This window comes from Equus quagga, chromosome 8, assembly GCF_021613505.1.
Source record: "Equus quagga isolate Etosha38 chromosome 8, UCLA_HA_Equagga_1.0, whole genome shotgun sequence".
Lineage (NCBI taxonomy): Eukaryota > Metazoa > Chordata > Mammalia > Perissodactyla > Equidae > Equus > Equus quagga.
In genome coordinates this window covers 29,827,612-29,840,884 of record NC_060274.1, presented here as the reverse complement: position 1 = coordinate 29,840,884, position 13,273 = coordinate 29,827,612, and the positions used below count along the sequence as shown (strand labels likewise).

At 44.2% G+C, this 13,273-nt stretch overlaps 1 protein-coding gene across 3 annotated transcripts in view; it reads left to right on the top strand.

The window, feature by feature from the left end:
- Positions 1-1,725: 1,725 nt before the first annotated feature.
- DNAJC2 (DnaJ heat shock protein family (Hsp40) member C2) overlaps positions 1,726-13,273 on the top strand; it is a 30,601-nt gene continuing 19,053 nt past the window's right edge. Inside the window, exons 1-3 of one of the 3 annotated variants that reach the window (XM_046669315.1) lie at positions 1,726-1,988; positions 3,740-3,841; positions 9,211-9,286. In XM_046669315.1, coding sequence (XP_046525271.1) covers positions 3,809-3,841; positions 9,211-9,286 — 109 coding nt within the window. In that variant the 5' untranslated portion in view covers positions 1,726-1,988; positions 3,740-3,808. Of the gene's footprint in view, positions 1,989-3,650; positions 3,842-9,210; positions 9,287-13,273 lie in introns of all 3 variants that reach the window. The other 2 variants (XM_046669314.1, XM_046669316.1) reach the window with 2 other exon arrangements.

Here is a 13,273-nt window from a genome sequence, read left to right as displayed (position 1 = left end):
ATGCTCAGCATTATTAGCCATTGGGGAAATGCAAATCCAAACCATGAGAACCTCATACCCATTAGAACAGCTACTGTCAAATTAAAAATAAAAATTAAAAAAAGGAAAGAAAGAAAATGTGTTGGCAAGGATGTGAAGAAAATGGAAACTTGTGTACTGTCGGTAGGAACGTAAAATGGTGTGACCGCTATGGAAAACAGTATGGCACTTCCTCAAAAAATTAAAAATAGAATTGCCATATGATCCATCCATTCCAGTTCTGGGTATACACCCAAAAGAATTGAAAGCAGGGTCTCAAAGAGGTATTTGTACCTCCACATTCATAGCAGCATTATTCAAAATAGGCAAAAGGTGGAAGCAACCTAATTGACAGAGGAATGAATAAATTAAATGTACATACAATGGAATATTATTCAGCCTTAAAAAAAGAAAGAAATTCTGGCAAACACTACAAGTGTAAGGATGTTATGCCAACTGAATAAGCCAGTCACAAAAAGGCAAATACTATATGATTCCGCTTAAATGAGATGCTTAAAGTAGTCAAATTCATAGAGACAGAAAGGAGAATGGTAGTTGCCAGGGATTAGGGGGAGGTGGAAATGGGAATTATTTAACGTGATAGTTTCAGTTTTGCAAGATGAAAAGAGTTCTGGAGATTGGTTGCACAACAAAGTGAATGTGCTTAGCACTGCTGAACTGTGCACTTAAAAACGGTTAAGATGTGAATTTTATGTTATGTGGATTTTACCACACACACAGCTTAGAGCTGGGGGTAAAAATGGATGGGGGGGAAGTGTGAGAAAACATTAATGTTAAGAAAGTGAAGTCAGGTTACTTTGACTTTTAGAGCCTGTTTGTAACATCAACAAACAACTGGGTCAGGAGGAGTTTCAGGGGGAGATTAGCTTAGCTTTTGAAATGTCCATTTTGAAGTGACAGTTTTGTCATGCAGTAAATGTACAGGCCAATTCAATATATTGAACAGTGCAAATGTAATTCCTAGAGAATAATCTGCTAATTTCTCGTGCTCTTTGCCAAAGAGTGGCACATTAAGTCTTCTATTTTGCCCACCCTATTTCAGATACTGCTGGGGAGGGTGGTGAATCTTCACCCACTGGTTTTCTTCTGCTAGTTCTTGCGTTTGACCTCAGCCCTAGAAAGAATCGTATACTAGGAGACAAATGATTTTATTATACTTTAAACAATTAAGTTCCAGAGTCCTAGAATTGGGAATATCTTGAAAGAACAGTCTGTGCTGTTAGAGCAGGGTAGAAAGATTGCTGGCCTTGGATTAGAACAGAACACTAGAGAAGGGTTTCTTCTTCAAATGTTATGAGGATTAAATGAGATAACGCAGGCATCACTTAGTGGTCGCACAGCAAATGTTCGCTGCTATTATTATTTAGGTAAACACAAATGCATTGCAGGTGTATGCACAGAATTCTCCATGGATGTATAAACTACACTAATTCCTCCACCTCTTTTCATTTTTGATTTATACAAGTAGAGCCACTAGAAAAATCAGAGGTTAGGTTCAGACTAATCTATAAAGTAGTACTATCTTAAAAGCAAAAAGAATACAGAAAGAGCCACTTTAGAAAATTATGTTCGACTGATTGCACCTGGATGGAGAAACGACCCTTTTTACCCGGGAACTGACGAATCTAGGAACCTTTCTCTCGCGAGTCTTCGTCGCCAGCCGGACCTGAGCCCGCCGCGGAAAGAAGCCGCCGCACACGTTGGCGGGGCGGGTGGGGCCGACTTGGCCTCCGCACCGCGACAACTGCCTCCCGGAAGCAGTCGCGGGTCGTCTCCATGCGCCGGCTCCCGGGCGCCCTGGAGCCCCGGCGCGAGGCTCGGAGCGGGAGGTAGAGCTGGAGGAGCCGCGCCGCCCTGTGCCCGCGGCACCGGCCCCGGCGCCATCATGCTGCTCCTGCCGAGCGCTGCGGACGGCCAGGGCACCGCCATCAGCCGCGCTCTGACCTCGGGTACGTGTCCCCTCAGCCGCGGCTCGGCGGCCCGCGGTCCCTGCCCGGCGCCCGGGCCGCGACGAGCGCCCGGCTGCGTCCTGCTTGCGGCGGGGCTTCCCCTGACCGGAGGGCGGGCGGGCGCGCGGGGCGTCTGCCCTCTGCCCCGCGGCTTCGTCCTGCGCTCCCGGCCGCTGACTCACGGACCGGCCCCTGGAAAGGTCCTTGTGAGCATCTCCTCGCCGGCGGCCGGCTGCCCGGCGCCCCCGCGAGCCCGGGGTCCTGCAGCCCCTGCCGGCGCCCGGTCAGCCCCTCTCCCTCTCTCCGCGGGTGCGCCGGCCTGGTGCTGTAGATGTCACAGCTCGGATGCTCATACTCGGTGGGAAGACAGTTCATTGCCCGTGCTGGGGTGAGATGCGTGCCGACAGACTCGTGAAACTTGTCCTGCTGCTGCAGGGTCTTAGTTTATAGCCCGGGACGGTGTGGGTACTGTGGACTTAGAGTTTCCGTGACCTGCGTTCATCACCATCCGGCCCGTGTAGACGCTTGCCGAGTGTGGTTTTGAACGCCTCTCCCGGCACGTGTTGCATTCGTGCTCATGGAAGTCTATGCGTAATCTTAGAACTGGAGGGAAAGAAGTGAAAGGCAGTGTTCTTAACAGCCACACCCACGCCACGCAGGTAGCACCTCTCGAACCTAGTGTTCAACACCTCTCCTGTGTAGGGTGGAGGAAATCTTAATTTCCCAAACCAATTAAAACGCGGAAAGTCAGTTATTTTTAGAAAATTGGGGCCATTCCGTATAAGAGAAGACTTATATCTGAGTTGTTTATTACTGGACAGAAGAAAGCTTTTTTGCTTTTGTACGGAATATGAAATTAAAATTAAAGTGTTCGCTTTTTTCCTGATCCAAATTACCTTTTTTTTTGAATTGTTAATATACAGATGCACAGTGATTTACCCCCGCGTCCCAGGAGTAATGATAAAGCCTTATTTTTATGCGACAGTTTGTGATTTTCAAAGTGCTTTCATTGTTTGCCTGTTGAGTCTTTCAAGGAACCGTATAAGATAGATATTGTTCCCATTTTACAGTGCAAGATGTCCCTGACTTGTTTCTCAGAGCCACTCACTGTTGGATCTGGACCGAAATCCAGAGCTTCTGATTTTCACACCCAGTGCCTGTTCCATCCACTGTAGCATAGCTGTGTTAGTAAATCCTCCTTAGCTTCTTGAAAATTATCTTTCAGAACAAATCATTGCTAGTGAGTTCTTAAAATTTTTTAAAGCTATCTGAATTGAAGGTTTTAATAAGTGAGAGGTTTTGAGGTGTTTTTAAGAAGGTTTTGTGTTTTGGATGAGGCTAGCTCTTTATGACAGCTTGTCATTCTTTATTGCTTTATTACAATTATTGGGCTAAAAGTAAACCAGTTTGCAACATTTCTCCCTGTTCCCCACCTTCCTCTCATATCCGCAGAAAAGTATTGATTTGTTGACATAGCCGAATGTTTTGTTTTGTCAGATAAGTGGAAGAGGTTGGTTGAATACTCTGTAAATTCTGAGAAATGATTATTTATTGCTGGTTTTAAAATTCTGATGCTGTCACTGTTTTGCTCTTATTTATTGCCTTGGAACAAATTTAGTCCATGCAATACACTGAAGCCTGTCTTAACGCTTTTAATCACAGCCTCAACCCTCTGTCAAGTTGAACCTGTGGGAAGATGGTTTGAAGCTTTTGTTAAGAGGAGAAACAGAAATGCTTCTGCCTCTTTTCAGGAACTGGAGGATAAGAAAGAGTTATCAGAGGAATCAGAAGATGAAGAGCTGCAGTTGGAAGAGTTTCCCATGCTGAAAACACTTGATCCCAAAGACTGGAAGGTATTTAGTATCTGAGTCCTTTGGTCAGTCAGATGCTTTGTTAGACATAAGCAGTTCTCCACTAATAAACCATGTTTCAAGATGCTTCCACGAGAGAGCCATAGCTGAGCATCTGTTGATTGTTAAGCCCTGAGTGGGGAAGCAGTGGCCGTGGGATACTGTCTGTTCTGGAGAATCCAGGAAGGTTTCACAGAGAAGATAATGTTTGAGCTGGTCTTAAAAGGATGAGTGGCAGTTTGTGAAGCAGAGAAGGAAGAAAAGGCGTTCTGGGCAGAAGGAATAGATATGCAAAGACACAGCCACCGGAGTAAAGGAATGTGCACCGCCTCTTCAGGGATCGGTGAAGACTCACCTGGGGCGCTTGAGGGATGGTGGTGAGAAATCAGGCCTGACACGACTCTAGACTGGGGCGCTTGAGGGATGGTGGTGAGAAATCAGGCCTGACACGACTCTAGACCAAACTCTGTGGTGTCCTTTTTATGCCATGCTAAAGAACGAATTTAAATTTTATTTTTGGGGCAGGAGGAAGTCATCAAAAGTTTCTGAGCTAATTTTAGAAAAGTAATTCTCCTTGCAGTACAGAAAATTGCTTTAAAAGGGAGGGCAAGACTGGAGGGGAAGTGAGTAGTCTGCTGTTACAGGAAGCAATGATAGTCCAACCCTGCGAGTGAATGCTTGATGCTCAAACTAAATTTGTGACTGGATTTTGAGGAAGAGGGGACAGATTTGTTTTTTGGGGAGGTAGGCTTGCGAGTCCTTGGTGACCTTGGCTGTATGGCGCCAGAGAAGGGGACGTATTCAGCAGACCTCTGAGCATTTTGGCTTGTGTGACCCACCAGAGTATGATGTCAGTCACCAACACTGGGATGTAGGAAAAGGAAGTTTGTGGGGAGTGTGGTATTTGGGGTTTTTTTGGTTTGGCTTGGTTTTTTTCAGTTTTTTTTTATTTGCGTTCATAACAGTTTACATCATTGTGAAATTTCAGTTGTACATTGTTGCTTGTCTGTCACCATATAGGTGCTCCGCTCCACCCCCCCACCCCCCTTCCCCTGGTAGCCACTGAACTGTTTTCTTTGTCCATGTGCTTGTTTATATTCCACATACAAGTGAAACCATATATATGTATATGTTTACCACATCTTGGGAGTGTGGTGTTTGTGTTCGAGTTTGGCTATGTGAAAACTGAGGTTCTAGTAACATACTGATGAAGGTGTCTGTTGGTGGTTGTTAGTGCCATCGAGTCGATTCCAACTCCCACTGACCCTGCATACAGCAGAGGGGCACCCTGCCCGGTCTTTTTGCACCATCCTCTCTCCTTCCATTGCTCCATTGGACAGTGCTGGTAGTGCTCTAGTAGATGACTAGAAATTGGTCTGTGGCTCTGAAAAGAAGTTAGAGCCAAAAACATTTGCAAGTCCTTGGTGCATAGGTGGTAGCTGAGGCTGTGGGAAGTTGAATGACATGAGCCAGGGAGAAGAATACAGACAAATAGATATTATAGTGTTTAAGTAGGCACTGGTATAACACTTAGATGTATATACTGCAGCATTATAGTGCCTGCATTCAAATCTGGTTCTGCCCATTTAGTGTGCTGGGACCTTGGGGAAGTTATTTGACATCTCTATACCTGATTTCCTTTGTTGATACGGTGAGATTGCTAGCAGCTCAGAGGATTATAGTGAGGATTAATAAAAGGCTGCGTAGAAAGCACTCAGCCGAGCGCTTGGGCATGTGATAAATGCTAAACCGGCAGTAGATCCTCAGAGTTCCTCTTGTAGGTGGTTGTGAGGATGAAAGGAGATGAGGCATATGTGTAAAGCATTTAGAAAAGAAAATCAGCACTCAGAAAGTGTTAGCTGATTCTCCTGCTTTCATCATCAATTTTAAAAGGAAAAAAACGGAACATAGATATTTAAGGGATGAGCAGAGGAAGAGAAGCAGCAAAGGATACTAAGAAGTGTGAAAGAAGTAGAAAGAAAAAGATGTATGTTCGCTCAACAAAGATTTATTAAACATCAGGCACTAGATTCTTCCAGAAACTAAGGAAGGAGGAAGTCTCAAGAAGGAAAAAGCAATCACAGTGTCACTGCTTTGGAGAGAGGTGGATCACGTAACATAAATAATGAGAAAAGGCCACTTGGTTTGGCAGACGCAGTTTAGGCAACCTTGTTGAAAGCAGTCCTGGTAAAGTGGGTGGGATGGCGCAAGACTGCGGTGGGTTGAGGAGTGATGAGGTGATGAAGTGGAGACGTAAGTGTAAAATGCTCCTTCAAAGCTGAGTTGTAAAGAAGATGAATGAAAATAGTAACTTGAGGGAAAGGCAGGGTCAGGAGGAGACAGAGTTGGGGAACACTGAGATCTGCAGAGAGAAGAGGAGAAAGAGTGGAGGAGGTCTTTGGCGTAGAAAAGAGTGGATGAGAGCAGGGCAGCAGGTTCATACAGTTGTTCAGTTAATTGTTTCATTCAGCAAGTAGGGCTCGAGCGCCTGCCCTGTGTCAGATGCTGTTCTGGGAGCTGACAGTCTTGTGCTGAACAGACTGTCACTGCTCCCACACAGCGTATAGTCCAGTGGGGAGACGACAGTAAGTGAACGTCAGGAACTTGGACACTTAAGTACTGGGCAGGGAGCAGAACAGGGCGATGTGGTAGAGGGTCCAGGTGCCTGCTTTGGACTGAGCAGATGGCAGTGGAGCTGACGTTTAAGGTAAAACCTGAATGACTTGCAAAGATCGGGGAGAGGGGCATGCCAGGCAGGGAGCTTGTGCAGAGGCAGAAAGAAGTGTGGATGTGCCAGGAACTGAAAGGCGGCCAATGGCTGGAACAGAGTGAATGGGGGCGCCATGAGGAGGTATGGAGTTGTGGTCAGTGGAAAGCCATTGGAGAGTTTGAAGCACTGACAATTTTTAAGTACTTTGGAGGGAACAAAAAAAAGCAGAGGTGGGGAGAGAAGATTGTCTGTTTTAAATAATGTGATGACATTTAAGCTGAGACTGAAGAATGAGAAGATGGCAGCCACATGAAGAGTGGGGGAGAAGGAATAAAACAAAAAGAGAAGGAAGAAGAAGAGAGGGGGAAGAATGTGTTAGGCAGAGACTCCAGCGTGTGCGGCCCTGAGGGGCAGGCGCTCGCTTCTGCAGTGAGCTGGGATGCTAGTCTTGTATTGCAAATGGGGGACCACGCTGGAGAGTCCCAGGCCAGGAAGTGCGAGAAATGGAGGAGCTCTGCACATCTGGAGCTTAGAGGAGGGCTCTGCTCTCCAGTGAGTTGAGGAGTCGTGAGCATTTACAGGGTTCTTAGTGTATTCTGTCCTTGACATCGGATCAGATCAGCTAGGACCAAAGTATAGAGAGAGAGACCAAAGAAACCTCAGGACTGGGCTTTGCAGGTCATTGAGAAACCAGTAAAAGTGGCTGAAAAAAGCTCCTGTAAGGTGGGAGGAAAATAGAGAGGGTGGGTCACAGAAGCTAAAGGAAGATAGTGTTTCCAGGAAGAGTCAGCTGTGCTGCCACTGGGAGTTGAAGTCAGTGAGGCAGATGGGCGATCTTGGATTTGGCACCCGGAAATTGATACTTCATAGCACCTGGGTGGGAGTGGACCGAGCAGACCAAGCAGAACCAGATGGGAGTGGGTTGAAAAGTGAATCCTAGAAGGAACAGCTTCGTCAAGAAGTTCCACTTCGATGGGCAGCAGAGAAATGGGGCAGTCTCTGGACAAGGTCATGGAAGGGTGTTTTTGTCTTTTTTTTTTTTTTTGCACTTTGATGACATAGCAGAGCATCTCTTTATATGGGCGAAAATAATCCAGTTGGAATTTAGGAGATGCCTGAAAGATTCCAGTGTTTGAGGAGACAATATTCAAAACCAAGAGGAAGGGTGGAGTAACTTCTCTTGATGGGACAGGCTTTCTCAGTTGTGAAGGGGAAAGGTGTGTGGTTGCAGAGAGGGTGGTAGAAAGATGTTGGAATTTGAGAAGGTTAATTCTTTTTTTTTTTCCAAGATTGGCACCTGAGCTGACATCTGCTGCCAGTCTTTTTTTTCCTTCGTCTTCTCCCCAAAGCTCCCCAGTACATAGTCGTATACTCTAGTTGTGGGTCCTTCTAGTTGTGGCACGTGGGACGCTGCCTCAGCGTGGCCTGCTGAGTGGTGCCATGTCCGCACCCAGGATCTGAACCGGTGAAACCCTGGGCCACTGAAGTGGAATGTGCAAACCTAACCACTTGGCCACAGGCCGGCCCCTGGATTTTTCAGTTAAGCAAGAGGCAAGGCAAGGGTGGAGGAGGGTCTGTGAGGTTTGAGCAAAGACTAGAGGACGCATCTGAGTGAGTGGAAAAGTGAAACAGCTGGAACAAAGTGATTGCTAGGTGTGATAAAGGAGCCCGTCCGCATGAGGTTTGCAGCCCTGAATTTAAAGGGAAACCAGTCAGCCCTAAGTGACTTCTTCTCCCGTGTTTTATGCCCTCAACTCCCCTTCCTCCCCACTCCTCTCAATACTAGATACACCTTTTGAGTCCTTACGGAGCCTTCACTCCTCTTGCTACCTCAGCTTCCAAATTTGCAAGGATGTTAACCAAAGCAGAAATGAAAGCAGGTACTTCCTGTATAGAGAAGCCTCATCCCTCAGGTTATCAAAATTTCCATCCAACCTACCTTCCTTGCTCCACACAACCCCTACCTAGTCCTATCTGTCATTGCCCAGGGCCAACCTGCTGGGACTGCTGTAATGCTCCCCTCAGTTCTGAAATCTTCCTGGCTGCACCTTGATTTAAGGATGGCCATATGGCGCTGGCCCCGTGGCGCAGCAATTAAGTTCGCACATTCTGCTTTGGCGGCCCACGGTCCACTGGTTCGGATCCCAGGTGCCACCATGGCACTGCTCATTAAGCCATGCTATGGCAGGCATCCCACATATAAAGTAGAGGAAGATGGTCATGGATGTTAGCTCAGGGCCAGTCTTCCTCAGCAAAAAGAGGAGGATTGGCAGCAGATGTTAGCTCAGGGCTGATCTTCCTCAAAATAAAAAAAAGTATGGCCATAGGCTATTAATAGATGTTAAGAGAAAAAAAGTGTTCTATAGTCAAGTAAGTTTGGAAAATGTTGTGTTTTACGGGTTTCTTTCTGTGTTTTTCTTTTTTAATTGCAGATCATCTCAGAGCATTTATTAGGCTATGTACATCCAAATCATCAAGAAGGCTATACGATAGTCCACATTTTCCAGACTTAAATGACCACAGAACCCATTTTATACAGAATCTCTCACTGGACTCCTGTTACGGGAGTGTGACTTTGGAAAACACTCTTTTGGGGTGTCAAAACACAGGATGGGATATATTGCTCCATTTCAAACTTGACTGCCTTTTTTGTCTTTATCAGAACCAAGACCATTACGCAGTGCTTGGACTTGGCCATGTAAGGTACAAAGCTACACAGAGACAGATCAAAGCAGCTCGTAAGTACTTAGTTATTTTGAAATAATCAAGTATCTGGTCTGGGAAATGTCATCCTTTTGAGAAGATGTGCAGTATCGTGGTCTATAGCCATAAGTCTAGATTTAACAGCATGTGTTGTTATGGTCACAACAACGTATAACTGCTCTCTCCAGTTTACCTTCAGAGCCAGAAAAAAATCAGTCAGCCTTATGTATGGACATTCTCATTATGGATAAGAAATTAAGGGGTGAGTGTGTGTCTTTGTGACAGGATAAAGAATATTCTTCCAATGGCAAGCTTTTAAAATATACTTCACCTCCCTTTAGAAGTGTGGCCTGCTGTATTTAGTGGAACCTGCCTTGTTACTGAGGTTTTTTGATGTCATCTTTTGGTCTTAGGTCACACTTTGGTTGATACCGCCCTGTCTCTTTGTCTAAGAAAGAGTTGTCTGAGGCTTCATTATTATTTTCATTGACACAGTTAAAACTTCGAGGAAGGGGGGAGATTGATGGGAATCCAGTCTTTGTGTGCCTTATAAAACTCCATCCCCTTAGTGCTCCTAAATGTCTTGTCCTTTGCATGCCTCTGGACGTAATTCCCTACACACCATTTGGTTTACCTGATTAGTAAAGTTTAATGAAAGAGTGAAGTTCATTAGTTTTCTGTATTTTGTCTTAGGAGAATATTCTGCCCTCCTCTAGAGAATGGATATTGAGGTCAGAGGAGGTAAGATTGTGGCCATAGGGAAAAGGAGTAGGTAGTCAAGGCCAGTCGATCAGAGAAAATATTTTCCTTGGAGGACGATGGCTGAGTGAAACCTATCTCATGTTGGAAAGTACTAGTTGAGACTGTGGTAGGGGAACTCAAAATTTTCTCTATTGATGAAAAGCACAGGCAATATTTTTTAACAAAGTGGAGGGATTCATCAGATTATTTTAGAGCTATTATTTGATTTCTTAAAAAGCTGGCATGGTGTTGTACTAAGCATGTTATTGCATATGAATAGTCATTGCAAAATACATAATTGCCAAGAAAATTCATTTGCCATGGAAAAGTATTTGCAAAGTGTTACTATAGGAAAGAATAGCATACAAATACCAAATATGTCTTGATACATGTAAATTTGTGAAAGAATTAGAAGTGATTTAGAACCATGAAAATAGTTGGTGTTTTAAGGTAAAGGAATTGTTTCTTTCTCTAAAGATAAAAAATGTACAACAAATTATAAAAGAAACATCCATTTGTTTCTAAGTCCATTCTTTTTTTTTTTTTTTTAAGATTTTATTTTTTCCTTTTTCTCCCCAAAGCCCCCCCGGTACATAGCTGTATATTCCTCGTTGTGGGTTCTTCTACTTGTGGCATGTGGGACGCTGTCCCAGCGTGGTCCGACGAGCAGTGCCATGTCCGCGCCCAGGATTCGAACCAACGAAACACCGGGCTGCCTGCAGTGGAGCGCGCAAACTCAACCACTCGGCCACGGGGCCAGCCCCCTTTTTTTTTTTTTTTTTAAGATTTTATTTTTTTTCCTTTTTCTCCCCAAAGCCCCCGGTACATAGTTGTATATTGTTCGTTGTGGGTCCTTCTAGTTGTGGCTTGTGGGACACTGCCTCAGCGTGGTTTGATGAGCGGTGCCATGTCTGCGCTCAGGATTCGAACCAATGAAACACTGGGCCACTTGCAGCGGAGCGTGCGAACTTAACCACTCGGCCACGGGGCCAGCCCCTAAGTCCATTCTTTTTATTGGCATAAAATCAATTTTTTAATATTCTGTAGCCAAAAGTTTTACAACCTCAGTGCACAGATGATTAACATTAAGTGGAATTATAGTTTACTCTCTGCACTTTGATGAATATTCTCAGTATTTATTCAGAAGGAAACTGTCATTCTCTTACCTCTGTCACCACAAAATAAACAATTGCTGCTTTCTGAAATCTCGTCCAAAAGTAAAAATGCAAAGTTACTGTTTGCAAATCTATAATTATTAGCACACACAAACCTAATAAAAATGTAAATCTAGGGGCCAGCCCCGTGGCACAGTGGTTAATTTCACACTTAGGTGGCCCAGGGTTCACCAGTTCAGATCCCGGGTGTGGACCTACACACTGCTTGTCAAGGCCTGCTATGGCAGGCATCCCACATATAAAATACAGGAAGATGGACACGGATGTTAGCTCAGGTCCAGTCTTCCTCAGCAAAAAGAGGAAGATTGGCAGCAGATATTAGGTCAGGTCTTATCTTCCTACAAAAAAAAAAGTAAGTCTGATAGCATTTGAGATCCTTCAAGTTCTTGTATCCTATTACAAACACACGTGAAAGAGTTTTATTTTTGTTTAATGTATTTTGAATTGCTATCATGAAAATTAGGAAGTCGATTAAGGGTGAATAAAGTAAGTGGTCTTTTTTTCCCTTGCATTATCCAAAAAGAGTAAATTACCAGAAAGGTTGAATGATGGGTTCAGAGGAAGTGCTTGCGTGCTAAAGGTGATATTTCAGTTGCTTCTGTAGTTTTGTTCTTGAAGTAAAATTGCCGCGCTTGCAGTAGGTTATGCATGTGGGTTTGATAGTCTTTGCACGGAAATAAAATCTTCAGTAATTAGAATTTTCTAAATTTAATAATTTTAGCTTAAAATATTTCTGACATTTTAAAATGAAAACTTTCATATCAAGCTTCTTAAAAATTATCAATCATATTTGGAGACATTTTACAGTCATAGCAATATGAATGTACAGTAAAAGCCCCTTTGCTAATGTACCCTCAGAACATTTCAGAAACTGTCTTTGGTGGGAGGAGGGAGGAAAGGGAAGTCTTTGAAATTTCAGTAAACTTATAATAGCTGCTCCCAAATCACCTTCATTTCTTTTTCAAACCAACAGTGTTCTTTGGTCTCCTTTACCTTATTGTTAATATTAGTAACATCGTTTGCTCCCTCAAGAGCAGAGTACAGGACAATCTCAGGACCCCTGATGTATATGGATGGCTGAAGGTGACTAGACAGAAAAATCAATGAAGAAAAAAATAGTGCAGCGTAAGAAGGAGACTCTGCAAGAAAAAAACTGAGATGTCATCTCTCTCAGACTTTCTCATAAGGTTCAAAAGAAAAATTAAGTATCTGCTACATGTCGTCAGTGAGATATGAAGACACTGCATTGGGGGGCAGTGTAGAATGAGACTCATTGCAGAAAGAGACTCGGGAAAAATAAATAGAATTGCCTGGAAACTAAAAACATGAGAGCAGATCTAGAATTACAAAGGCTGACGTGCCATTTAGAAAACATAGTAAAGCCGAGGACAGCCTTGAGGAATGTTCCCAAGATTCAGAGGGAAAGAATAAAGAGATGCCAGATTTCCCTAAAGAAGTCAGAGTAAAGTGTAAGAGAAAGAATAATTGCAAACAAAGAAGAAAACTTACCTGATTTATAGAAAGAATCGTTCTGAGATTGAGAATGTTCGCAGGCGTGTGACTTAGGTTCCCTACCCAGCACCCACTTGCAGCTCAGAGAACAGTGTACGTTAGGCCCAGCTGCCCAGGTCTGTTTTGCCAGCAGGGTTGGAGAGCACCACAGGGAGAAGCGGTGGCTTCCCCACTCCCTGGCAGCGGAAGTAGCCCGTGCTCTGTTTCAGCAGTGCCCAGCACTGGAGCCATCATCACACTTCTCCACTGTGACTTGGTTGTTGTTCCTGGCCACCTGGCCTCCAGGCCTGACAGTCTGACTCTCACAGAGATTCTGTGAGCCGCCTAATAACCTTCAATAAATTCCTTTCTGCTTAAACCAGCTAGAAGGTGAAAATGCCTCTTCTTGAGTGTTAATGGAAAAAAGATAATATACTTGACTGTAAGAAAAATCTTGGAACTCAAAAAAGCGAAAATATATTTGTCAGAGTTCCTGAACCCTTGCAGTTTTTGTAGAAATCACTAAGTTTAATATGCCCATAAAAAGATAGGTACAGAAGTGTTCACAGAAGCCTTATTCACAATATCAAAAAACTGAAACCACCCACATGTTCA